This window comes from Piliocolobus tephrosceles, chromosome 15, assembly GCF_002776525.5.
Source record: "Piliocolobus tephrosceles isolate RC106 chromosome 15, ASM277652v3, whole genome shotgun sequence".
Classification (NCBI taxonomy): domain Eukaryota; kingdom Metazoa; phylum Chordata; class Mammalia; order Primates; family Cercopithecidae; genus Piliocolobus; species Piliocolobus tephrosceles.
Genome location: NC_045448.1, coordinates 42,465,155 through 42,490,117, shown reverse-complemented (window position 1 = coordinate 42,490,117; position 24,963 = coordinate 42,465,155). Strand labels below are relative to the sequence as shown.

Here is a 24,963-nt window from a genome sequence, read left to right as displayed (position 1 = left end):
ATAGATTGTTATGGAATTATAAATCAGCCATAAATACTTTAGCAAGTATCTCCTGAGTAAGGACATGTGTTCCTTTATAACCATAACCCAGTTGTCAGACTCAATAAAGTTAACATTTATAACAATACTGTCATCTAATATATAGTTTACTTTCAAATTTCCCCAGTTGTTCTAATAATGAGTTCTTTATAGTTGTGTTTTTTAAAAAATAACAGCTTTATTGGAATATAATTTACATACTGTACAGTTCACCTAAAGTATACAAATCATTGGTTTTTACTGTATTTGGAGTTGTACAGCCACCACGAGAATCAATTTTAGAACACTTCTGTCACCCTAAGAAGAAACCCTGTACCCATTAGCAATCACTTGCCTTCTCTCCCCAACTCCCACCTCCCAGCCCAAAGCAAGCACTCATCTATTTTCAGTCTCTATGGATTTGTCTTTCCTGGACATTTCATATAAATATAATCATATGATGTGTGATGTATGTGACTGGCTTCTCTCAGTGTCATGTTTTTAAGGCTTATCCATGTTGTGGCATGAATTGATACTTTATTCTTTTTTATGGCTGAATAGTATTCAATTGAATGGATATTCTGCATTTTGTTTATCTGCTCATCTATGGATGGACATTTGAGTTCTTTCCACTTTGGGGATGTTATGAATAATGCTGCTATGAGCAATAGTGAACAAATTTTTACGTGGACATACGTTTTCATTTCTCCTGGGTATCTACCTAGGAGTGGAATTCCTGCGTCATATGATAACTGTTTAACATTTTAAGGAACTGCCAGACTGTTTCCAACTCAGTTGTACCATTTAACATTCTCACCAGCAGATGCAGTTCATTTTTGTTTTTGTTTTGGGTCCAGGATCCAGCCAAGGATCATACATTGCATTTAGTTATTGGGACTTTTTTTGTTTGTTTGAGATGGAGTCTTACTCTGTCTCCAGGCTGGAGAGCAGTGGCATGATCTCAGCTCACTGCAATCTCTGCCTCCCGCGTTTAAGCGATTCTCTTGAGTCAGCCTCCCAAGTAACTAGGACTACAGGTGTACACCACCATGTCCCGCTAATTGTTTGTATTTTTAGTGGAGATGGGGTTTCACCATGTTGGCCAGGATGGTCTCGATCTTCTGACCTCGTGATCCGCCTGCCTCAGCCTCCCAAAGTGCTGGGATTACAGGCGTGGGCCACTGTGCCTGGCATGTTGTGACTCTTTAGTCTCTTTTTATCCAGAATAGTCAGTCCCCACTGCCCTTCCTGATAGTGACCTATTTGAAGAGTCCAGGTCAGTTGTTTTGTAGGACATTCCTCAACTTGGATTTGTCGGATGTCTCATTGTGGTTTCAGGTTAAACATTTTTGTCAGGAATTCTTTATAGGTGATACGGTGTCCTCATTATGTCAGGTGGTACTTGATACCAGCTTGTCCCATTATTGGTGATTCGAAGTTGTGTCTGCCAGATTTCTCCCTTGTCAAGTTGATACCCTTTCCCCTTTACAATTAATAAGTAGCCTGAGGGGTGATATTTGAGACTGGGAATATCGTCTCCTCAGCAGTTTGCATTCTGTGTTCACTGGTCATTCTTGACTGAATTATTACTAAGGTGGTTGTAAAGTGATTTCTTCTGTTGTCATTCCTTCTACATTTTTGATATTTCTTCTGTGAAGATGAGCCTTTAAAGAAATTTGACTGAATTTCCTAATTTGATTTATAATAAGCATCTCTGCCATTATTCATTTCGATGCTGAAATGTGGCTTCTGTGTTCTATGAGCATCTCCTATCAGTCTTTGATCACCTCCCTACTTTGTGACAGACAAGATGGCTTCCATGCTGACCCTGTGTTTTCCTTACCTCAGTTTCCTCTGTTTATTATCAGGTATATTCTATGAATATATATACACACTTTTTCTTTTTCTTTTTTTTTTTTTTTTGAGATGGAGTTTTGCTCTTGTTGCCAGACTGGAGTGTAATGGCACCATCTCAGCTCACCGCAACCTCTGCTTCCCGGGTTCAAGCAATTGTTCTGCCTCAGCCTCCCGAGTAGCTGGGATTACAGGCATGTGCCACCACAACCGGCTAATTTTGTATTTTTAGTAGAGATGGAGTTTCTCTGGGTTGGTCAGGCTGGTCTTGAACTCCTGACCTCAGGTGATCCACCTGCCTTGGCGTCCCGAAGTGTTGGGATTACAGGTGTGAGCTACCATGCCTGGCCGATGCATTTTCTTCACCTGTTTTATTTTTGCCTAATGGTAGGTAGTATACCTTCCAGATCTCACTTGTAGCTTAGAGATTGTTCTGTTTCATTTTTCTACATTGGATTTTATTTTATGAAGGTACCATAGTTTAGTCTCTTTTTGAAGGGTATTCAGTTTCACATTTTTTGCTTTTATAAATCTGACTTGAATGCATCATCTTTAGCTGTCATTTAACACAATGTTGGCTATATTTCTAGGACCATTTCTAGACGTGAGATTTAGTGGGTGAGGGGGATGTGCATTTTCCAATTTCAATAGTGCTAATTACTAAAAAAATACGGTGCTGGTTGACATTCCTATCTAGCAGCGTTGAGAGTGCCTGTTTCTCTTCACCTTTGTCTACATAAAATATTACCAAACTTTTTTATCTTTGCCAATCCTCTAAGTGATAACATTTCTTTGTGGTTTAAATTGCCTTACTAGGCCGGGCGCCATGACTCACACCTATAATCCCAGCATGCTGGGAGGCTGAGGTGGCAGACCACTTCAGCTCAGGAGTTCAAGACCAGCCTGGGCAACATGGTGAAACGTCTCTACAAAAATACAAAAAGGGCTGAGGCAGGAGAATCGGCTGAGCCCAGGAGTTCAAGGCTGCAGTGAGCTGAGATTGTGCCACTGCATTTCAGCCTGGGTGACAGGGCAAGAGCCAGTCTCTAAAGAATTAAAAAAAAAAAAAGGTATTCTAGAGATAAATGGCAAAGTACATGAATAGATAGCTCATAAAAAAAGGAAATACAACTTACCTTTAAAAAGAATAAAACATTTTTTAAAAAAAGATACTCAGCATCACTCATTATAATAAAAAGGTAATTTCATTTTTCTTTTTTTGAGACAGGGTCTCACTCTGTCGCCCAGACTGGAGTGCAGTGGCTCGGTAATGGCTCACTGTAGTCTTGACTGCCTGGGCTCAAGTGATCCACCTCACCTTCCTACGTAGTGGGTCTATAGGCGCTGCTGCAACATGCTTTTGGTAGAGACGAGGTCTTGCAGCTGTGTTGCCCAGGCTGGTCTTGAACTCCTGGCCTCAAGCAATCCTCCTGCCCTAGCCTCCCAAAGTGTTGGGATTACAGATGTGAGCCACTTGCCTGGCCCAGAGTACTTATTGATAATGCTGAATGTTTTGGTCTACTGGGCTGACTTCCTCAGGGATAGTCTCTAGTGACTCCTGTCTGAGCCAAACCTCTTCTGATTGCAAGTTCCAGAAGTTCATTAAATCCAGCTGATACAGAAAGGGAGATTTTTCAGAACCTGAGTGAAGCTGGGCCTCACAAGGACTGCCTTTGGGTCCAAGGCAGCTGTCCTTTCTGTCACTCTCTTGATTATGCAGCTGTTTAATTCTGTTTCTGCGGACCAGCTTTCTCTGTTTCTCACTGGATTTGGAAGGAAATGGTTGTCCAGCTGCTGGCAACATGCCCTAAATTCCAGGAGAGAGAATGTTATTGTCCCATTTGGGTGAGGTGTCCCCCACTGGGCCAGTCAGCTGTTTGGTGCCAGGCTGTGGGGGCAGATGCAGGCAAGAAGTCTGGGCTGTCCTATTCTTGGATGTTAATTGACAGTGCAGAACCTTTCACTGTATTCTCAGAGTTAGGATTATGCCTTCTAAGCACATTACCCTGAACCCTTGCCAGGTTGGTTTGTTTACTCAGAGGAAGAGCCTCCTCCTCACCAGCTTGTCTCTTCTCAGTGCTGTCTAGATGAGATGCTGTTAATGCAGGGTCGTTCCCTCTACTCACCTCCTCCAGGCCATGCAGTTAGGCCGCGATGCTGAGTAAATGCAGTCCCACTCTTCACAGCAGTGCTCTGGGTTCACGTGACCCTGGGGGTATGAAGACTTCCTGGGGTACCCACACAAGGATAGTTTAAGGGAATTATTTTAAGTCATCCTCTATTACACCTCCTAAAATTAAGCTGCTGCAGAGCACACCTGGCTTAAGGGGGTCCTGTATGATGATCTTTCACTCTGAAAGGAAGGCAGACCCTCAGCCATTCTTGTCCCACCAAGGGGTGTTGCCCTGGAGAGTGAAAACCATCCCTGGGGCAACGTGGGAATAAGTGCAAATATTGGTAACATTGAGGAAGTATGTGACTCTAATGACTGACAGTTTTTTTTCCGCAATTTAGAGGTTTTTAACAAAACCGAAGGAGGAGCCAACTAAGTTGTCACTTGATCATTACAAATAATTTTGTTTTTGCTTTTGTTTTTGTTTTGAGATAGAGCTTCGCTTTTGTCATCCAGGCTGAAGTGCAGTGGTGTGTTCTCGTCTCACTGCAACCTCCGCCTCCCTGCAACCTCTGCCTCCCAGGTTCAAGCGATTCTCCTGCTTCAGCCTCCCGAGTAGCTGGGATTACAGGTGTGTGCCACTATACTTGTTTAATTTTTGTACTTTTAGTAGAGACGGGGTTTCTCCATGTTGGCCAGGCTGGTCTCCAACTCCTGACCTCAGGTGATCTGCCTGCCTCAGCCTCCCAAAGTGCTGGGACTACAGGTGTGAGCCACCATGCCCAGCCTAAAAATAATTTTGATAATAGATGACCACATGACTTTCAGTTATAACTCAGGAGTTCAAAGAATTGTGATTTTGCTATCACGAAACTTCATTCCCTTCTGTTTATGAAAACAAGGTTTTTGAGTGCTTATATCTGTAAAAATAAAAATGGGAATGGAATTTGTGTTGAAATTATCTTATTTTAATATTAAGCAAGATTTATCCATTTAAACCTGAACCAGCTCGCTCCCTCTAATTGTGACACATTTTTTTTTTTTTGAGACGGAGCCTTGCTCTGTCACCCAGGCTGGAGTGCAGTGGCGCAATCTTGGCTCACTGCAAGCTTCGCCTCCTGGGTTCAGGCCATTCTCCTGCCTCAGCCTCCCGCGTAGCTGGGACTACGGGTGTCCGCCACCGTGCGGCTAAGTTTTTGTGTTTTTAGTAGAGAGAGGGTTTCACCACCTTAGCCGGGATGGTCTCCATCTCCTGACCTTGTGATCCGCCCACCTCGGCCTCCCAAAGTGCTGGGATTATAGGCGTGAGCCACCGCGCTGGGCCTGCAGTGCATTCTAAGACAGATTTTCTCATACTTTGTTTTGGTCAAATATGTACTAACAGTAATTGTAATAATTCAATCTAGAATAAAAACATTTCTAACACTTAGAGTTTATGGTCACAGGAAATTTAAACAAATTTCAATTTTAGAGTGTTACAGAGAATTATGCATGAGCAAAAGGAGACTTTCATTCCTAAAGCTGTATGAGGGTAAATTTTGGGGGTAACGTTGTGGGTATGGGAGTGGAATGGAAGTACGCATAGAAGCAGAGGTTTCTGACTGTTGTATAGATGTGTATTTTTAACCAGATGAAGGTGGGTGTCCAACTGAGTGGAATTTACATCCCATTGGATACTTTTAGAAGTGATTTAATAATTTAGCTAATATTTTTAACAATAGAAACCATACTTTTTGCAACTATTTAAATTTAAGATGAAAAATGTTAGGCATTAAGCTTGGATATGCATCGATGTAAATTTTTTTTTAGGTACACAAGGGTAAGAAGGGTTGCACCTGGCTACTTTACACTTGTCCTTGTGAAGCAGGTGCCTACTTACCCTGGCTTTGCTCTGTCAGCTAGATTCCCTTTCGGGGTCTGACTAGCTTTCCCTCTCCTCCTCCGCCCCTTCATCCAGGGTGACTTTGCTGTGAAGCTGCTGGGTGAGGTGAAGGTTGGTGTGGCTTTGATAACACTGGCCAGCTTTCGTTTATTTATCTGCTTTTTCCTTCCCTTCATGTGTGTGGCCTTGGGCAGGCTCCCCTGGCTTGTCTGAGACTGAGGTCTATTCATCCCCACGTCTTCGTTCTCATTTTCCTCATAGTCAAAAGCTTTGTAAACTTCTTACTTTCTGTCGCATTCCTCTTCAATAGCTAGAGGTTATACCTGGGGCTATAAAAATTGGTTGCTGAGAAATTCTGATACTGCCTGGTCCCAGTGATTTAATACATCCATTTGACATTTTAACTCCACACCTCCTAAGTTGGGTCACTATTTAGTACCACAAACTGCCCATGTCGGGTTGGCTGAGAAGTGGGGCCCGTCCCTAGTGCTCCGTTTGTTGGGTTCATTGGCCGGTATCTTTGACTCCTCAAGGACTCCCTAACCCACCGTCTTCAAGGAGTTGCATTAATTCTCTGTTATTCTGGACATTTAATTAGTGTGCAGAAGCACACACTATTCGGTGCTGGATCCTCAGAGATGAATCATGCATAGGGTCATTTTCAGGGTGTCTCTCCACCTCTTAAGGTTGATAGACCACGTGGCTAGCAAATGACCTTGTTATTGAGGAATTCTGCAGTTATCCTTCACCTGTTCTGATCTGGGAGCTCTGTGTGACTGGCGGGGTTTAGTGGCTTTAGAGGAGGCTGCCCGGGTGTGTGTGGTGGAGGGAAGCCTGGCTGTGGCTGCTGTTCTGGGAACCCATGTCGTGCCTTGGTGGTAGCAGGTCAGGCCCTGTAGCCTGGAGGGCAGCAGCAGCTGACTCTCGCTCTCATGACGTGAACAAGAGCAGTGACGGTGGTTCAGCACCTCCAGAGGTAGGAGGGGAGTGGGACGATCACTTGGAGTCTTCTCTGCCATCAGCCACTGTCACTTGCATAAGCTGGAATCAGGCCTCCTGACCTCTGGGGCTCCACAGTGCCCGGGTGTGGCGCTGCTGCAGGATGTGTTGGGATGGGCAGGTGGGGGCCCAGGTGCTGCCTGCTCAGGGTTCCAAGGCTGCTGGAGCTGACTTCCTGTGGGAGTCTGCTGCAGAACCCGAAACAGGGCCTGGTGAATGGCCAGGAAGAGCATTCTTTAGGTCGTATTTTTTTCCTTGAGTTCTGACACGGCCCTCCTGGGACATCCTGCCTTCTCTTGTTCCAACCTCGTCTATGACATAGATTAGTCATGGTCACATGGCTGTACCTCAGGGCCAAAGCACAGGTCTCTACGCTGCCTAACATGTACTAGCCAGATTGGAATCTTTGCTGACTCCAAATATCACATTCCAAGCTGCCCCAGGCTGTGAGAAATGGTGGTGTTGCCTCCCAGTTGGTAGAGAAGGTTTTAGGAAGAAGCCTTGGAAGGGCTGTACAGTAAAGCAGACGGAGTTAGGGACCTGGGTTTTCCAAGGCAGTGAAGGAGACGCTGAGGCTGTGTGGGCTGTACTTGGTGCCTGCCTGAAGGGCCAAGGAAGTAAGTGGGTGCACACATTGGGGTGGTTTCTGAGGGTATCTTGCCAGGCAGAGAGCTCAAGTCCCTCATCTCAGCTCTCCTAGGGAGAGGGGGAGCAGGGAAGGGCAGCTAGGCTAGGGTGGAAGAGGCAGGCTCTCCTGGTCCAGTGCCCCCTTCAGGGTTCCAGCTGTACCAGGCTTAGGCTTCAGTTGTGAGTGGAGCCCTGAGCTCAAGCATGGAGGCGGCGTGGTTGCTCAGCTCAGCCTCTCGTCGGAAGGCCTGGCACCAGTTCCGGAAGTGCCTCACCACTAGAGAGGGTGGGGAAGGTCAGATGCTCCAGAATCAGCTCATACCTGGGAGGCTCTAAGCCCATCTTCCCCTCCCGCCTGCCCCCTGCTTAGGCCACAAAGCCTCTACGTTATGCAGCAGATTAATTTGAAAATTGAGTTGCAGCTGAATGAGTTGATGTCTTCAAAGTTCGGTGGTGTTTGATTAGAGCCATCCAGAGACTAGATTTGCTCCCAGGAAATGATTCTGACCGAATAATTCAAGTGAATAAAGGTTAGATTTGTGTTTCTGGCCAAATCTGTGTTGCATTCAGCATCTCCAAAACATGAATTCCATTAACCTTTCATGAACTAGCATTACATTACTTTCAATTAGTTGTCATTCTAATTAAAGTTGAGTTATACAGGGCAGCCTTTGTTTATACTTGGTGGCTGTTCCCTTGCCTTCTCTGGAACTAAGTCCTCTTGATCAAATGGTCATTTAGAAAGTTGGTTTTATAACTTTGTGTCCCCCCACCCATCACTCCGAGTCAGGACCTGTTCCTCGAGCCGAAGGATGTGGGTCCCCACTGCATCAGGAAGGCTTGGGGAGCACTGCTGGCTAGATTGAACCATGTGACTTGCAAAAAGCAATCCCGTGGCTGTGGGAGAGGAAGTTAAGGCGTGTTTAAGGTAGGCCCCCCAGCCCAGGCAAGCTTGGGCAGGCCTTGGGGTGCCAAGTGAGGCATGGTCTGCCCAGGTGGGACTTGGGCAGGTTGGGAGGGAAGTGTGCTGCCCCTGCGACGTCATGACCTAGCTTATTCTGAGTCTTTATGCCTTGGGTGTGGATGGCCTTGCTCCTGCCAAGGGGTAGATGCGAGTCCTCATCAGGGCCTGTCTGCAGCCTCAGTCTCCTGAGGGCCAGCATTCCATGCTCCTGTCTAGTGGCCACAGCAGGAGGGGTGGAGGGAGGACTGACATAAACCACTGTGTCCCCCTGCAGGACTCACCCATAACTTGTCATCCAGCATATTTTTTCTGTTTTCTCCATTGATTATGGATGTGACACATTATAACCAAGACAGAATCTCTAAGCCAGTGCGGGATTCTGCAGGGTGGGGTACTTCAGGCCCTTCAAACCCAGGATGCCAGAGGTGAGCTCTCTTTCTTTGGCTCTAGGTCTGAACAGAGGTCAGAGGTGCCGACCACTTGCCCCACCTTTGCCATCAGTAGCCCCTGAAGCACAAATCATTCCTTCTGCAGTGTGCTGCGCAGTGGAGACACGGAGAAAGGCGACACTGCTCCTGGCCTCCTGTGCTTGCAGAATGATGAGCAGTCAGAGGGTAGCAGAGCGGCCCAGTGCAGGGCCAGGCCCTGGGAAGGCAAGAGGAGTGGCAGAGAAGTCCCCGCCGGGGCGCTGTTGAACTTGCACCTCATGTGAGTAGGTGGTTTCCACCAGAGGACGTGGGGAAGGCACGCACTGAGGTGTGAGGGCATCTCAGGTGCGCCTGGGGGGTCGGGGAGAAGAGAGGAAAGGCAGGATCCAGGATGAGAGTAAGAAGCTTAGGCCTTCCGGAGCACCTTCCTGGGGCTGGGCCTGAGAGCTGGACTCTGACTGGTGAGCAGGGTGTGTGTCGGGGCTAACCACCCGATCCAGCAGGGAGGTTTTTGTGTTGGTTTGGTTCTTTTGAACCTAATGGAGAGGAAAAAGACTCACAACAATTGATAATTAAGAGTTGTTATGAGAGCTGATGGGGGCCGAGGGCGTGAGGAAGGCAGAGTGAACCCAGCGTGACAACTGCCCATCCCAGGAGAGGGGAGGAGGCCTCTGGGGTACCCCCAGGATGGTGCAGCTTGGCTTCTGGGTGAGTGGGGAGGGGAGTACAGAACCTAGGGGTAAACAAGCAGGCGTGTTTCTTTGGAGAACGTGGGTTGCCTGTGGGTCCTCTAGGTGAGGAATCCCGTAGGCATTCGGTCTGGGGAGAAGGTGAGGGATCTGGACTGGAGTTAAAACTCGAGACCGAATATACAAGTGGCTGCGGAGACCAGGGGTGTCTGTGACATTGTTCAGAGGGTTGTGTGGAGTGAGGAAGTAGAAGGGGGGTAACCAAGACTGAACAAGGTGGGTGGAGAGGAAGAGAGCAGCGAGGCTCATGGAGTGTGTGAACAGAAGAAGGCGGACACGACAGAGAGCACACTTCGCGTTCTGTTCGTGTAAAAGCCAAAACCAAACCAAAATCTTCGGTGGCGACAGGAGGTCAGAATCGAGGCCGCCCTGTGGGAGCCCCTGACAGGAGCAGGTCCCAGGCCGACTTCTGAGTGCTGGCAGCATCCCAGGTCTTCCTCCAGGGGTGGCTGTGTGGGTGTATACGTGTGCACGATGCACTGAGATTTTGCACTTTATTGGAAGTAATAAATTTCAAAAGTGTTAAAAATAAGAAAGGAGGAAAGCAACGAAGGAGGGAGGGATAAAAGGAGGGAGAAAGGGCAGGAGGGAAGAAAGAAACCCGGAGGAATGGTGGCAGGAGGGGAGGGAGTTTCAAGGACGAGGATGACGGCCAGTGTCGCTCACACGCCTGGAGCTGAAGCCACTGCGCCGGCTCTGGAGAGGCCTGTGGCCTTGGAGGCTGCCCCGCAGTCCTCTGGCTTCACCACTGGGTTGTGTCCCTCACGCTTCGAGTGAGTGGTGTGGAACGGACCCTAGCGTTGAATCAGGACATGGAGGAGCAAGAGCCGTTGGGGGGTCCCGTGCCCGAGAAACCCCTCAGCTCCTGGCGGTGCCAACGGCCGCGTCTGTGCTTTCCTGAGTGCCCTCCCTGGCAAATCTTTGTGTTTAAACTTGATAATGTTTAATAAAAAAATGTAATTAACTACTAAAATTTGATTAAAAAACTTCCTTCTATTTTAATGTGAGAGTTTCCCATGGAAACCACTTCAGCTTTGGCGTGGTGAACGGCAGCTTTATTAATGGAGCCATCTGCAGGCTTTCCTCACGGTCTGTCGCGTTGCCCATGGCTTCCAGTGCAAACACTGGTGATTGTGATGCAGGCTCCAGCCAGTGCTCAGAGGGGACGGCCTTAATGGCGCTCTGATGCGGGGACAGCTAATCTCTCGTTCTCTTATGTGCAGAGCTCGCCAGGATGTCTCTCCCCTTTGGATTGGATGTGGGCAAGGCCTTCATCTTCTCTTTTTCCTTTCTAGACCTGGGAGATGGTACCGCTTCGGCACAGATGGCACCTAAACCCACCTCCACTCACTGGAAATGCTTTCATGGGAGGCAGTCATTCTCCGCCCTGAGTGAAAACTGTTTCCTGAGGCCTTCTCCACCATAGCCAGTGGTTAGAGCCCTGCTGTCAGATTCCTCACTGGCCCTCCGACAGGCTGACTGCCAGGTGGGGATGGAGTTGGATCACACCAAGGCTCCAGGGTCTTGGGGAGGGCTGAGTCCTATCTGGGGGGTTCTTGGCTCCGCTCAGAGTTAATCATCTTCTTCATGGAAATGTCCAAGCCCGGCAAACATTTCTGCTAGTGATTCCGGTGAGGAGATGATCACGGGCAGCACAGGGCGGGCCACATGAACACAGGTCTTGCTGACAGAGCCAGGATCTGTTGCTCTCGTAGAAAGCCTGGTCACCTCATCTCAGTTCGGGAGCAGTCTTGAGAGGGCTCTGCTGAAGAAAGTGAAACTCTGCTCTTTCTGCTGAAGAAAGTGAAACTCTGCTCTTCCTTTCCATTTGATGAATTCTGAATAAGGGAAGCTGATTCATCCCAGACACCCGAGGAAAGGCGGAGGCTGGATGGCTTCAGGATAGGGCATCTGAGGAGGAGTGAGTACCGACGATACATCAACCAGAAGCAAAACAAGGAGGGAGAAGGGGCGCTGTGGCCCCCGCGGTCGGGAGAGAGACACGGAAAGGCTGTCTCCGCCTTGCATGCGTGCCAGGAGCGTGGGGAGCAGCGTTATGGATCAAGAGGGGCGGACCAGAAGATGAATTCTCAGTGCTCCCCGGTCATCTCTTATCCCTGTGGTCCCAGATGTTGAGCTTCACAGTCATACCCCAGACTGACCCTCCCTTGCCTAGGCTTCCCTCATGGCCACACCATGCTAGGAGTTCTCCCGCAGGGACCTGTGATAGCAGAGTGGGCGCTAGAAAGCCAGTGGGCACCGCGTGGTCCCACGGTCCGCACTGCCCCCTCTGACCCGTTGGGGGAGCACTGCAGGTGCACAGGTGCAGGGAGAGTTTCAAAAGGCTTCGTGGTAGTAGGGTTTATTTTCTTCTCCATATTCCCTTCAAAAGCATAGAAAGGTAAAGTTTCTACATTATTATGTAAATTTTTTGAGACTCACAGGAAGTTGCAAAAATAGTAGAGTCCCATGAACCCTTCCCTCTGCTTCCCCCAGTGGTGACATCTTACTTAACTATGAGACAGGAAGGTGGCATTGGAAGGACACAGCAGTCCAAACCACAGGCTTCCTTGTTTTCAGCAGTTCGGTGTACAGTCTGTGGAATCCGACCCCACATGTAGACTCATGCGGCGGCCACCCTACGCATCGCTACCACAGAGGAATCCCCTTGTGCCACCCCTTTGTAGTTGCCTCCCCTCCCTTCCAGCCCTGTCCCCTGCAGTCACTAGTGTGTTCTGTATCTCTGTAGTTTTGTCATTTCAAGAGTGGTGTATCAATGGGATGCAGTTTGTAAACTTTTGAGATGTGCTGTTTGTCACTGGTGCTCCTGCCCGTGAGCACCATTGCGTGTGCATGTGTCCACAGCCCTTTTTCTTGCTAAGTAGTAGTCCACTGTGTGGGCTGCACGTCACTTGGTTTTTCTGTGAAGATTCCAGAAGTGGCAACATCACTTTTTAAATATTGAGATTCAGCCTTTTGGAGTGTTGATTCTAGAATTTAAGCAATGGGTAGATGGTTTCAGTAGGTGATCAATCCAAGATTCCTTAGGAATAATTTACTTTGTACATTTTCCATTATAGCATCTAGTTACAATTTTCTAATTTTGAGGGAACGTGACTTTGCTCTAAACCAGTTCTAAAATATACAAAGTTTGTTTTTACAACCTTTCTAGAGTGTATGCTCCGTGAGGGCAGGAGCTACTCTTTCTCATTTTGGGATTCCTTGCTGAGCCCCACACAGTTCCTTGCCCTAGGCAGGTTCTTAATATATATGTGATGAATGGGTGCTTCCTTTAGATCCTCAGTTCCACACAAACTCCCCAGGATTCACACTGGCTGCCACTTTGAAGGTGGTAGCAACACAATGTGTGTTGCAGAGAGACTAAATTCCGTAGAAGAGGAGCTGCTGTAAGGCAGCTGACTTACGTTTGTCAATTGAAACAGAGCTCTACAGTGACGGCTCCAGCTTCTGGTTTCCCTGCTTCTAACCAGGTTATCAAGTCATTCCAACCCAGTGTCGGCCCAACGGGCATCACTGTTGACAGTGGCAGGCTCCGGAGTCCCCTGTGATCTTTCCTAGGAGGCACAAGGGCTTGGTTACTGTGATCAGTCAAGCATGGGATGGGATGACCAGGCTTTGCATATTAGGAAATTCCTTATCCTCCCTGAGGCCCTTTCCCTTTCGTCGGGCACTCACTTTCTTCTCAGTGCTTTCAATGAGATCTGATGAAAGGACACCCTGTCAGGAGTCAGTGTCGGCCTCTGGAATCGATTTTGTTGAATCCCACTGAGATAGTCATCATCAGCAGTGGTCCATATTCATTTGTCAGTGGATGGCTCCTCAGGAAAATCTGTTTTCAGGCGTACAGGATTATGTTGGTAAAAGGGAGAAGAGACGGAAGATCAAAGTTCTGTGGCTGAGCATGGAGTTGGCCCAGCCTCCCAACACTTGCCACAGGAAGTGAGCGATGGGGAACGAGGATGAAGTGGAAAAAGCACTTGGCCAATGATGGAGAGAAGCTGTCACGCTGAGCTCAGTGAAATGGAAATTGCCCAAAGCCTGGAAAATAAGGTAGTGGTGTCTTCACACCAATAGGTTTAAATTGAACACTGGGGACTAAGGACTTGTGTGCCCAAGGTCAGAGAAGGCAAGAAGAGCAGGCATTTGCTGGCAGCAGGTGCCACAGTGAACCAGCCTGGCAGCTCCTCTGCCCCATGCTATGGTTGTAGGGATAGCAGGGAAGGATTTGTGCTTAAGCCCCCCCTTCAACTCTGACACGATTCAGAGTCCAAAGCCTCATTATCACCTTCTCTTCTGCCAGTCTTAAATTATTCTATTGGAAGTTTAACCGATTTCATTCTTATTAACAACCATTGTTATTTTACAGTGCATATAACCTACAGCAGACGAGCATGGCAGCTGGCTGCGCGGACTCTGGAGGTGGGAGTACCTGGCTTCAACTCATAGCTCAGCCAATAGGCTTCTCTGTACCTCAAGTTTCTTCATCTGTGAAATGGAGATAATGGAATTTAGTATTTTGAAAAGATTGAGTTCATACATGTTAAACACATGAAGTGTTAACTGTTTTCATTGAATAGCATTTAGTCATGGGGCTGGACCATATTTTAATCATTGAGCACCTTTTATTTCAGCCTACTTCTTCATGTTTTTGTCCTTTGAGACACAGAAGTGGTGTCCTATAGGTTTTCTACCAGATTTCTGAATTGTTAAGTTGTTTATTTTCAAGTTAAGGATGCTGTTTGAAAAACTGCATTCTGGCCAGGTGCAGTGGCTCATGCCTGTAATCCCAGCACTTTGGGAGGCTAAGGCGGGCGGATCACAAGGTCAGGAGATCGAGACCATCCTAACACAGTGAAACCCCGTCTCTACTAAAAATACAAACAAAACAAAACTGCATTCTATTATCACATTTTAAATTTTTTAATTATTATTATTTTTTTTTTTGAGACACAGTCTGGCTGTGTTGCCCAGGCTGATGTGCAGTGGCGTGATCTCGGTTCACTGCAGCCTCCCACCTCCCAGGTTCAAGCAATTCTCATGCCTCAGCCTCCCAAGTAGCTGGGATTACAGGTGTGCGCCATGAGGTCTAGCTAATTTTTGTATTTTTAGTAGAGATGAGGTTTCACCATTTTGGCCAGGCTGGTCTGGAACTCCTGATGTCAAGTGATCTGCCTGCCTCCACCTCCCAAGTTGCTGGAATTATAGGCATGAGCCACCGTGCCTGGCCTATTATCACACTTTTAAAAATTAAAATAATTGCTTATGAAATATCCAGTCTTCACAATTCCCCAGTTGTCTTAATGTTTTCTACCATTTGTTTGAATCAGAATCCAACAGGGCTCATGGTGGATGTTTAAATACTGATGCTTTGTGATATACAGGGGAGAGGATGTGGGAACAATTGTTTGGCCTTTAAGAGCATACATCAGGCCGGGAGCGGTGGCTCACACCTGTAATCCAGCACTTTTGAGAGGCCGAGGCAGGCGGATCACCTGAGGTTGGGAGTTCAAGACTAGCTTGGCCAATAAAGTGAAACCCTCTCTCTACTAAAAATACAAATAAAATTAGTTAGGCATGGTGGCTCATGGCCGTAATCCCAGCTAGCTACTTGGGAGGCTGAGGCAGGAGAATTACTTGAACCCAGGAGGCAGAGGTTGCAGTGAGCTAAAATCACGCCATGGCACTCCAGCCTGGACAACAGAGCGAGACTCTGTCTCTAAATAAATAAATAAAGCATACATCAGCATCTAGTAGTGAATGTAGTCCCGTTTGGATTGGCAAATTCTTTAAAAGTGGTCAGTTCAGTAAGTCATGGTCTCCTGAGGATATCACCCATGAAGAGATAGTGGATAAAGAAATGAAACAGGCTCACGTTCCCAGGAGACAAACTTTTCTATTTGTTCTTCTTCCTTTTCCTTTGTCTAGGAAATGTTTTATTTTTGAGATAGTGTCTCCTCTGTTGCCCAGGCTGGAGTGCAGTGGCACGATCTCCGCTCACTGCAACCTCACCTCCTAGGTTCAAGCGATTCTTCCACCTCAGCCTCCCTAGTAACTGCGACTATAGGTGCACACCACACCTGGATTTTTTTTTTTCTTGTATTTTTGGTAGAGACAAGGTTTCACCATGTTGCCCAGGCTCGTCTTGAACTCCTGGGCTCCAGTGATCCACCTGCCTCAGCCTCCCAAAGTGCTGGGATTACAGGTGTCAGCTACTGCGCCTAGCCGGAAATGTCTTCTTTACATCAAAGCTTTTAAGGCTATTATCAGGATCTATTAATGAAGGGAAGGTAGAGCAGAAATTCAAGTTTCTTTTGGAAAGGTGAACCAATCACCACAAAATGACTAACATTACATGAGTCCCTGTGAGGAGAGGAGCTGCCCCTTCACAAGGAGATGCACCTATTTTTTGTTTGGGAAACATACCTACAGACCATTCTGTTTCTGTGGCTGCTGGAGACTCCGGTCGTGGGCATCTTTGACAAAGGGACTTTTCCAGCAGGGTGGGCGTCAGTGATGCTGATGCAGATGTGTAGCATTGCTGTGCTGTGGACTCACCTCCTCCCAGACTGAGGACCAAGACTGACACAGACTCTCTTCTGTTTCCCTTATCTCCTTTCCAAAGTCTATGAATCTACCCTGGTCCTTTCCTTCTGTGTCTAATGAATGTCTTTCTCCTACTGTGGTGGAGGAAGTACAGATTTTGAAGTTCTAGAACACAAAGTCTCAGCATGGCTATGATGTAAACGAACATGGGCTGGTTACTAACCCTCCCAAACTCATTTCCTCATCTATAGTCACCTTCCCTGTATCCCTGAGCACCTGGGTGTTGGGTCCACAGTAGGTGCTCCTCCAGGAGCAGCTCTTCTTGGTCCATATCCTGCCCATCTGCTCTTCAGCCTTCTTGGTCCTAAAAACATGTACTTGTCCTTTATTTCCAGCTTTAAGCTTCTAGAAGTTACACTGATACAATACCTCACTGTGCCCAAAATCTAATTCATCATTTCTCCATAAATAAGTTTTGGATTTTCTTACTTTTAAAGAAAAAATCACATTGTTGAGTGGGTTTGTTTTGGTGCCCGCTAGCCATTCTGTCTCAGAATCAGTGAAAATGGAACTCCTACCCCAGGATAGCCTCTCGTGGGTTAGTATATGTAAGTGGCTGTGAATATTCAGTCAACCAGGGGCGAGTAAGGCAATAATGAAAACCTCATCATGTCTATGATTGTAAAACTGGGGAATGTTTGGAATACTATCAACCTATTCTTCATAAAGGAAAATTTGTAGTGGCCAATTTGTGACTGTGGTATACAGAAGATCTGTGTTACTAAGCAATATGGGAGAGATGGGAGAAAGCAAAGAATGCCATGGCCTACTGAATTCAAGTACTTCACAAAGGCTAACACTGCGAGGCAGCCTCGTTGGACGGGTAACCAAGATCATCAGGATTATCCAATATTAAACATGAGAGAGAGTGTTGACATGAAATAAATGAAAACAAAGCTATCCCCATATTCAATAGGAACATAAATCAGAAGTAACTTCCTCTAACATTATGAGATGGGAGTTTGTTACTACCAGAATGATTTCATCCACAGCAGCAGCAGTAGCCTACTGATAAATGTTGTCTTCTGAATTGTCCTGCCTTCTGATAACTGGATAGTCATGGAAACTAGCAGTATAAATGAAGAAAGAGTTAAGACGCACTTAGAAAGAGGAAACATTTTGATAATTTTATTTTTTAATCTTCAAAATCTTCTGCCATGAGACAGGAATGCATGATAGCAATGGCTCAACTTCTTCACATGAAACACTTGTATTCATTTTCATTCACAAGTTTTTCTAAAAACATCTACAATTTCATAACCCCACCCACTTCCAACCATTATCACAGATTTAACTGACCATTAAACAGTAGTTGCCAGCATTAAATAGCTGGAACGCTTCCTGCGTATTAGTAGTGTCTTTTGAAACTACTACCGAAGAGTATCATGATTATAAATCTCATTGTACACGGCAACCCCAAAGGTGACTGATGTTCTCAAAGAAACTCCCTGCGGATCACTGAGAGCTGTATTCCCCAGGTACCTAAAGAAATGCTCTTTCTTCTCCAAGAACTGCCTGTTCATGTCAGTATACTTCTTGCAGGGAGTATAGCACATGCTGATCTGATGGTGTAATCATCACTGCTAATAGGCAGATATATATGCCTGATACTGGCACGCTCTGATAACTATGTACAGAACATACTGAAAAAAGATGGGTTGCTTGGAATCTCTCTTCTCTGGAAGAGAACTATTTTGAGGTTTTTTAACAGTTGTAAACAAAAGGAAAGATATACAGATACCTATACACATAGAGATCTACACTGAGTATTTTCAACGTGGTGCATATCTTCTTATCTAGAGATACACACAGTGTCTCCACTCGCCCCTTCACACACACCCACACCCTTCCATACAGCGTGTGAATATAAATGTAAATGTCCTTTGGGAGTTCACTGGAGTTTTCATATTACCAAATGATGATGAAATACCTGATTTGTATTACTCCTGAGAAGGTATTAGAAGGGAATGACAGTTCTGATGCACTTTGGAATGGCACAATCACGTAAACGCCTGCATACTTAAGACTTCTTAACTCATCCAAAGTTTCTAAACATGATCTGACCAAAAAAATAAAAAGTATCAAAACAATGCAGCAAATTAAAAAATCAAAACATTTTTTTATAATCAAAAGTATCAACAAATATATAGGAAATACATGTTTGTCAGCAATTACTCTTACAATAGGAAACATGTACTGAAAACCATAGCTAGCCAACAGAACTTAAAAAAAAAAAAACCTTTCCAATGCATAATACATGCATTGCCCAAAATAGTAGGATAGCCACGTTAGACTTACAAGACTTATAGCAACTCCACCAGAAAAAAAATTGCTACAGAGCAAATCTGTTAAGTATGCTATTGGTAAAAAAAATTGCTATGACTGTTATCCACATTTCTGTAAAAAAAGAATTTGCAATTTGCTGAATATCTTATCCCTCATATAATTTGTATAAAAATTACAACAAAACCAATAAATTTCAAGCACCAATAATCTAAACTTACTGTATTTATATTTCTCCTATTATTGAGGGAACAAATTATGATGAAGGCTTAGCTGAAATTAGCCAGGTAATTATTACAGTTTAGTTTTAAAGGCATGTGGTTTTCCTTCCATTCACTTGAATCTCAAACATTTGAGAACGTTTAGGCTAGTAAAGGACTCCTTGGAGGAATCCATCATTTCTGAGTATTGAAGGTTTTAATATACATTGAAAGCTCTTTAACAAACCAATGCTCTCTTAGTTCTAGGATAAAACAGATTTGCACACAAGAAATTAAGGGACCGTTCCTCATTATGACTGAGGAAAGGCAGCACCTCTCTAGTAGACTAAGAGCATGTCTGGACATCCACTGGTAGTGTAAGAAAACGGCATTTTTTTTAAGAAGGCAACACCATTGCACTTGGCAAAACTGAAGTTTTTCTTAATTAAAAAATTTCCATTACACATTTGGGGTGAGAGAGTATCTCAGTAAGAGTACTTTTTTTTCTGGTTTCTTTTTCAGGGGGAAAAAAAGTAGTACAGTCTGAGCCAGTAGATGAGTAACAGTGTTTGTGATGCCTCTGGTTGTTCCTGAAGAAAACATGTTCAGATAACAAGGGGGTTTGTTTTCAAAATCAATGCAGCTGCTGTTTTTGTTTCCAGTATTTACATCACACCACTTACGTATACAGTAATTTGTGAGACATCATTAATGTTTCAGTCTTCTCCTAGTATTAAGTTTGGTTAATTTTCAATAAACACCAAACGAAACCTTTAAGTTGGCTGCATTTGAGAGACTGAAAATAAGACTACTGAAGAAAACAAATCACATGGAAACCAAAATCTCAATCAACAGTGATTCTCCATCACTACCCATCCTGTTACCTGAACTTTATCACAAAATCACATGCAGCTGAAGGAAAAGAGTAGCACTGAAGCCAGGGTGTTAGGACGAGGGCAAAGGGTCTTGCTGGTCCTCTGGAAGGGTGGCTTCGCCCTGCTTGCTTATCTCATTGGATGGCTCTTCATAAAGAGGCTCACCAAGGTCTCCGCTGCCCCCTTCACTCTCCTCCTCGCTGTGGTCTTCGCTTGGCTCCACAGTTTGTTCCAGGCTGTTCTCCAGAAGTGTGGGAGAACTGCTTATTCTACTTTCCTCTTCAGCTGTCTCATTTAAGGACTGAGAAGGAGGCGGTGTGGGAGTATCAGATTGGATGACACTTTCAGTGGAAGAGACGGGGGCTTTGGTTAGAGTAGTATCCGCTACAGTCTCATTCTGAGGCAAAGATAACTTTTCCACAAGTTTCCACTGAATGATGCTCATGTCTTTTCCACCAGTTGATATCAGGTGACTGTCATTGTGTGTAAAACTGACGTTGGTGACATGGCTGCTGTGGGCACTGTACTTGTGGCTGGGAGCCTATATGAAATAAATCAGACAGGAAAATTCAACTCGTTCTTGACAAGCCTGTTTCAGAAACGGAGGTGATACATAAGGGGGGTAAACTCAGCTTGTGAAATGGGCAATCCAATTTAAAGCCAGAAGTCATCGAATCTCAGGAGTAAGACTAGCCGTTATTTCCTTTTATTACTACTTTACATAAGAGAAACAAAACAGAAGAATTTGACATCTCTGTATTTTCACACTATAGATATGTTTAAAAAAAAATAGCTAAAAGCCTGTCTCTTCTAGATGCTGGTAGTATACTTGCCAGAGCTTAGTAATTATTCTGAAATGGTTAGGGGAACACTTACTATGTTGGCAGGATTACAGGAGATTTGGGAAACAGTTCCATTAGTTTTATAATGTTGAATATGTGTCCAACAAATAAAATATTCTAAAATATTGAGAGGTTTTAAATTGCCAACAAATCAAAATAAAAAGCAACCGGACGATAAATAAACAGGAATAACCCATCATCAGTCATCATTTCTACAGCTCGCTTCTCCTTAGCCTTAGGAAAGGGGAGAAGACAAGCACCGCCTGGCTGGATGCTCACTGATGGCCCTTATCTCCCTCTGTGCGCTGGAGTAGCATGGAGAGGAATCGGTAACCTACAAATATTTTCTTGCCATTGATGGAGAATCATCCCTGGACAGAAGGCCTTATAACATTAGTTTTTATTAGAGTGAGTTTACCTTTGCTTTGGAGCAGGGATACTGAAACAGATGGACTTTACAAAAGTCATCAGCAACAGCTATCACCTTTCTATTGTGGGATCGCACCAGTGCATTGATATCTGTCCCATCAGATCCTTCTGGCCAGACACCTTTGATATGGAAACACAGGGATGCAGAAAAATTAGCCGAAGAAGTATAACTGTGATGCTACATATGTTTATTTTTAGAATCTGTTTAGCTTTTATCTGTGTTCAAACTCTTAGCTGTTAACATTTCCTTTACAGATTTCTCAGTGGCTCACACTGTTCTTCATTCAAATGAAGTCCTGTCCAAAATCTAACTAATAAAAAATCAAAATAGCCCTAAAATGGAAAACTCAGTGGTACTCAATAGTAACCAGCAGGTGGTGCTAATAATTTATTTTACTTTCAGACTGACTTACACCTCAGCAATAAGCTCTTCCTTTTTAAAGTTTCTGGGTGGAGGGAATCAGTTACTTGTATAGACAAGGTTCAAAAACAAAGCCATAACACCAAGTCTTCAAAGTGTAGTCTAGGTTTTCTTTCAGGGAGGCACCTCAAAGAAAACCTCAGAGAGATTATTTCTTATAGAAAGCATAGGCCATCCACTATAAATTCTATGGGATAGTTTAGCATGCTATCCCACAGAATTTTCCTGGAAAGATTATGTCCCAAAATAAGACACACCAAATTTAATTATTCTGAATCATTATGCAGCACTAATGATCATGCTGAACATAATTTTCACAGACCTCTGTTAGGCTAGATTGAAACTATGGAACATTTAAGGGTTGAGATGTTGGCCACTTGTAGTTGAATGCTACTCCAGAGAACAAATGTTTTTGGTAAATTTGCTAAAAACAAGTCAAAATACTTTAAAATTGGTCTCTCTTAATAATTTAATAAAGTCTTCATTAAATAACCACAGAAGTTATCAGCTGTGGGTCACTGCTTCATTTTCACCTAGAATAATGAAATTGTTTATGGACAGAATTATTTTGTGTTTAATTTCTTCCTGGCCTATTAAGCTTCTCTATCTTGACAGCACTTGTGTTTTTTGTTTTTTTTGTTTTGTTCTGAGACGGAGTCTCGCTCTGTCACCCAGGCTGGAGTGCAGTGGCCGGATCTCAGCTCACTGCAAGCTCCGCCTCCCGGGTTTACGCCATTCTCCTGCCTCAGCCTCCCGAGTAGCTGGGACTACAGGCGCCCGCCACCTTGCCCGGCTAATTTTTTTTATTTTTTAGTAGAGACGGGGTTTCACTGGGTTAGCCAGGATGGTCTCGATCTCCTGATCTCGTGATCCGCCCGTCTCAGCCTCCCAAAGTGCTGGAATTACAGGCTTGAGCCACCGCGCCCGGCCAGTACTTGTGTTTTGAACAATCACCTATAATGGATTATTTTTCTAATGCACATAGCATAAAGAAATGTTCAGATCTATGATCAGGCTGGAGAACTCAATTCTCAGAAGGCAGAGATATATTGTTAGAGAAAATATTGATTTTTGTGCATTGCTTTAGGTATTGGTGCCACATCCATATCCAGTGTTTTAATAACCTGAGCATAACACTTCTTTTTAATTCTTTATAAATAACGCTTTATTATTTTAATTTTTCCATCTATCTTCTCACCCTTTCAGAAGGATACCTAAATACTGAGGAAGGCTTAGAAAACAGTCATAGAGGTCAGATTTCCAGAAATTTACAAAACGTCAGATTAGGAAGAAGTCCCACATAGTTATCTTTATATAATTCTACTAAAAATGCCTTTGTATTTCAACAAGTGGTGTAAGGCAAGTAGATATCCACATGCACTGACAAGGACATGGAGAAACGAACCCTCATGCACTGCTGGTGGAAATGTAAATGTAGTCACCGTGGAAAACAGTCTGGCAGTTGATCAGAAGAGTGAACATACAGTTACCATTTGACTCAGCAATTCTACTCCTAGGTAAACACCCAAGAGAAATGAAAACATGTCTACACAAAAACCTGCACATGACTGTTCATGGCAGTGGTATTCATAATAGCCAAAAAGTAGGAACAACCCAAGGTCCATCAACAGACGAATGAAGAAAATGTAGTCTATCCACAGAATGGGATATTACTTAGCCATAAAAAAGAGTAAAGTACTGATGCATGCTGTAACATGGATAAACCTTGAAAATATTATGCTAAATCACAGAAGCTAGTCTCAATGCATCACATACTGTATGATTCTCCTTATACAAACTATACAGAATAGGCAAATCAATAAAACAGATTAGTAGTTGCTAGGGGGTGGGGTAGAGGATAAGAGAGATGGGGTAACTGTTAATGGGTACAGGGTTTCTTTGTGGGATAATGAAAATGTTATAAAATTAGACCTTGATGGTCACACAACTAAGTATACAAAAACCACTGAATTTTACACTTTATTTATGAGATGGAGTCTCAATCTGTTGCCCTGGCTGGAGTGCAGTGGCACAGTCTCAGCTCACTGCAACCTCTGCCTCCCAGGTTCAAGCGATTCTCCTGCCTCAGCCTCCCATGTAGCTGGGATTACAGGTGCACGCCACCATGCCCAGCTAATTTTTGTATTTTTAGCAGAGACAGGGTTTCACCATGTTGGCCAGGCTGGTTTCGAACTCCTGAACTCAGGTGATTTGCCCCCCTTGGCCTCCCAAAGTGCTGGGGCTTACAGGTGTGAGCCACCACACCCAGCCTGAATTTTATACTCTAAATAGGTGAACTGTATGGTATGTATCTCAAGCTACTTAAAAATGCCTTTCCAAATTTAATAACTTCAATTTTCACTTAAAGAAAAACGGGAAGGTAATCTGCACTAATGTGAATTCCTTGTCTTTCATATTGAGGACCAAAAGTGCTGGATTCTGCAAAATACAAATGCCATGTTTGTTCAATTCTAATACATTTTATTTCTCTGAGGCTGACATTAATAGTGATAAAGCTAAAGAACACACAGACTGTTTTTCATTTATAAATTTAAGCAAGTAAATATTATATATGAAAAACCCACAAGCCACTTCTTTACATCAGGTGTCATATCCTTACCAAAGACTTGAAATCCTAGCACACAGGTATATGTTGTCCAATCAATGTCCTTACAATCCGATCGATTCCTGATTAGTTTGCAGCCATTTGGAATGTCCCCTTTAAATTTAGAAACAGGAAGTATAATCATAGTGCTTGTGTACAAATGTATTTGAAAGTGCATCTTGATTCAAACTAGCCACGTTTACTTGTATTTATAATCCATACACTGAAAAACATTAAGACACATTTAAAAAGGAAAAGAAAGTGTTTACTTTAACAGGGTTTATAAAACCACAAACTGTTTCCCATGGGAAGTTTTTTTTTTTCCTCTCTCTAAAAGGCATAAATGCCCATCCATTATATTCCTCCCTGCCTCCAGGAGAAGTAGTAAATGAAAAACCATTCAGAGCAGCAACAATTTGACAGAGTAATTTCTTATTACTACATGTGCCTTCCGTTCTACACTATTACATTAATTCATTACTCTTGGAGAAGTGAACCACATTTGAGATTCTCATTACTTTAGCTCAGTGTAACATATGCTTTGTCAGGTTGAAGAGTCTGGCAAGCATTCTCCGCACAATTCCGATTCCATGTAGCCTGTTCATTAGCACCCCTGTCAGACATGTCTCAGCCCATATATATCTGATCATTCATACTTACAGTACAATATTTCATAGTCTCCCGAGTTAGACATTATATACTTGTTGTCTGGGGACCAGTCAAGGTGTGTGATGTAGCTGGAATGTCCCTAGAAAATAACAGATACATTGTTAGAAAGCATTTGGAGTTCTGAATGACAAACAGTTTAACAGCTAGCCAATACTGTTTTCTGAATACACATTTGTTGGAATTTCTAAAGGAGAGGAAGCAGTGTTACACCCTCTAGAACTGAGCAGGCTCACAGCAGATCCTTTGCACTTGATACTTGGAAGAAACTTTCTGGCCTATCTAGATACCAGAAACTAGTACCTACTACCTGTATCAGACACTTCCAAGAAAGACAGTCTCTTAAACTTGTATCTTACAGGACACTGCAACATGTATCATACC

General features: G+C 44.3%; 1 protein-coding gene and 2 long non-coding RNA genes across 6 annotated transcripts in view; 1 reads left to right on the top strand and 2 right to left on the bottom strand.

The window, feature by feature from the left end:
* The first annotated feature begins 5,192 nt into the window (after window positions 1-5,192).
* Window positions 5,193-14,530, top strand: LOC116418459. The gene is made up of 3 exons (XR_004228491.1): window positions 5,193-9,165; window positions 10,930-13,705; window positions 14,022-14,530. It is a non-coding gene; the product is annotated as an uncharacterized LOC116418459 (long non-coding RNA).
* On the bottom strand, window positions 10,196-14,522 carry LOC111524189. The gene is made up of 4 exons (XR_002725721.3): window positions 14,036-14,522; window positions 13,331-13,484; window positions 13,060-13,209; window positions 10,196-12,624 (listed from the first exon to the last, which is right to left on the bottom strand). It is a non-coding gene; the product is annotated as an uncharacterized LOC111524189 (long non-coding RNA).
* A 2,829-nt stretch (window positions 14,531-17,359) lies between the features above and the next one.
* Window positions 17,360-24,963, bottom strand: part of EML4 (EMAP like 4) — a 169,340-nt gene continuing 161,736 nt past the window's right edge. For 2 of the 4 annotated variants that reach the window (XM_023189303.2, XM_023189304.2), the window contains 4 exons: window positions 24,574-24,661; window positions 23,929-24,027; window positions 20,877-21,007; window positions 17,360-20,157 (listed from right to left, as the gene is read on the bottom strand). In XM_023189303.2, the coding sequence (XP_023045071.2) occupies window positions 19,687-20,157; window positions 20,877-21,007; window positions 23,929-24,027; window positions 24,574-24,661 (789 nt within the window). In that variant the 3' untranslated portion in view covers window positions 17,360-19,686. Of the gene's footprint in view, window positions 20,158-20,876; window positions 21,008-23,928; window positions 24,137-24,573; window positions 24,662-24,963 lie in introns of those variants that run through there. The other 2 variants (XR_002725720.2, XM_023189305.2) reach the window with 2 other exon arrangements.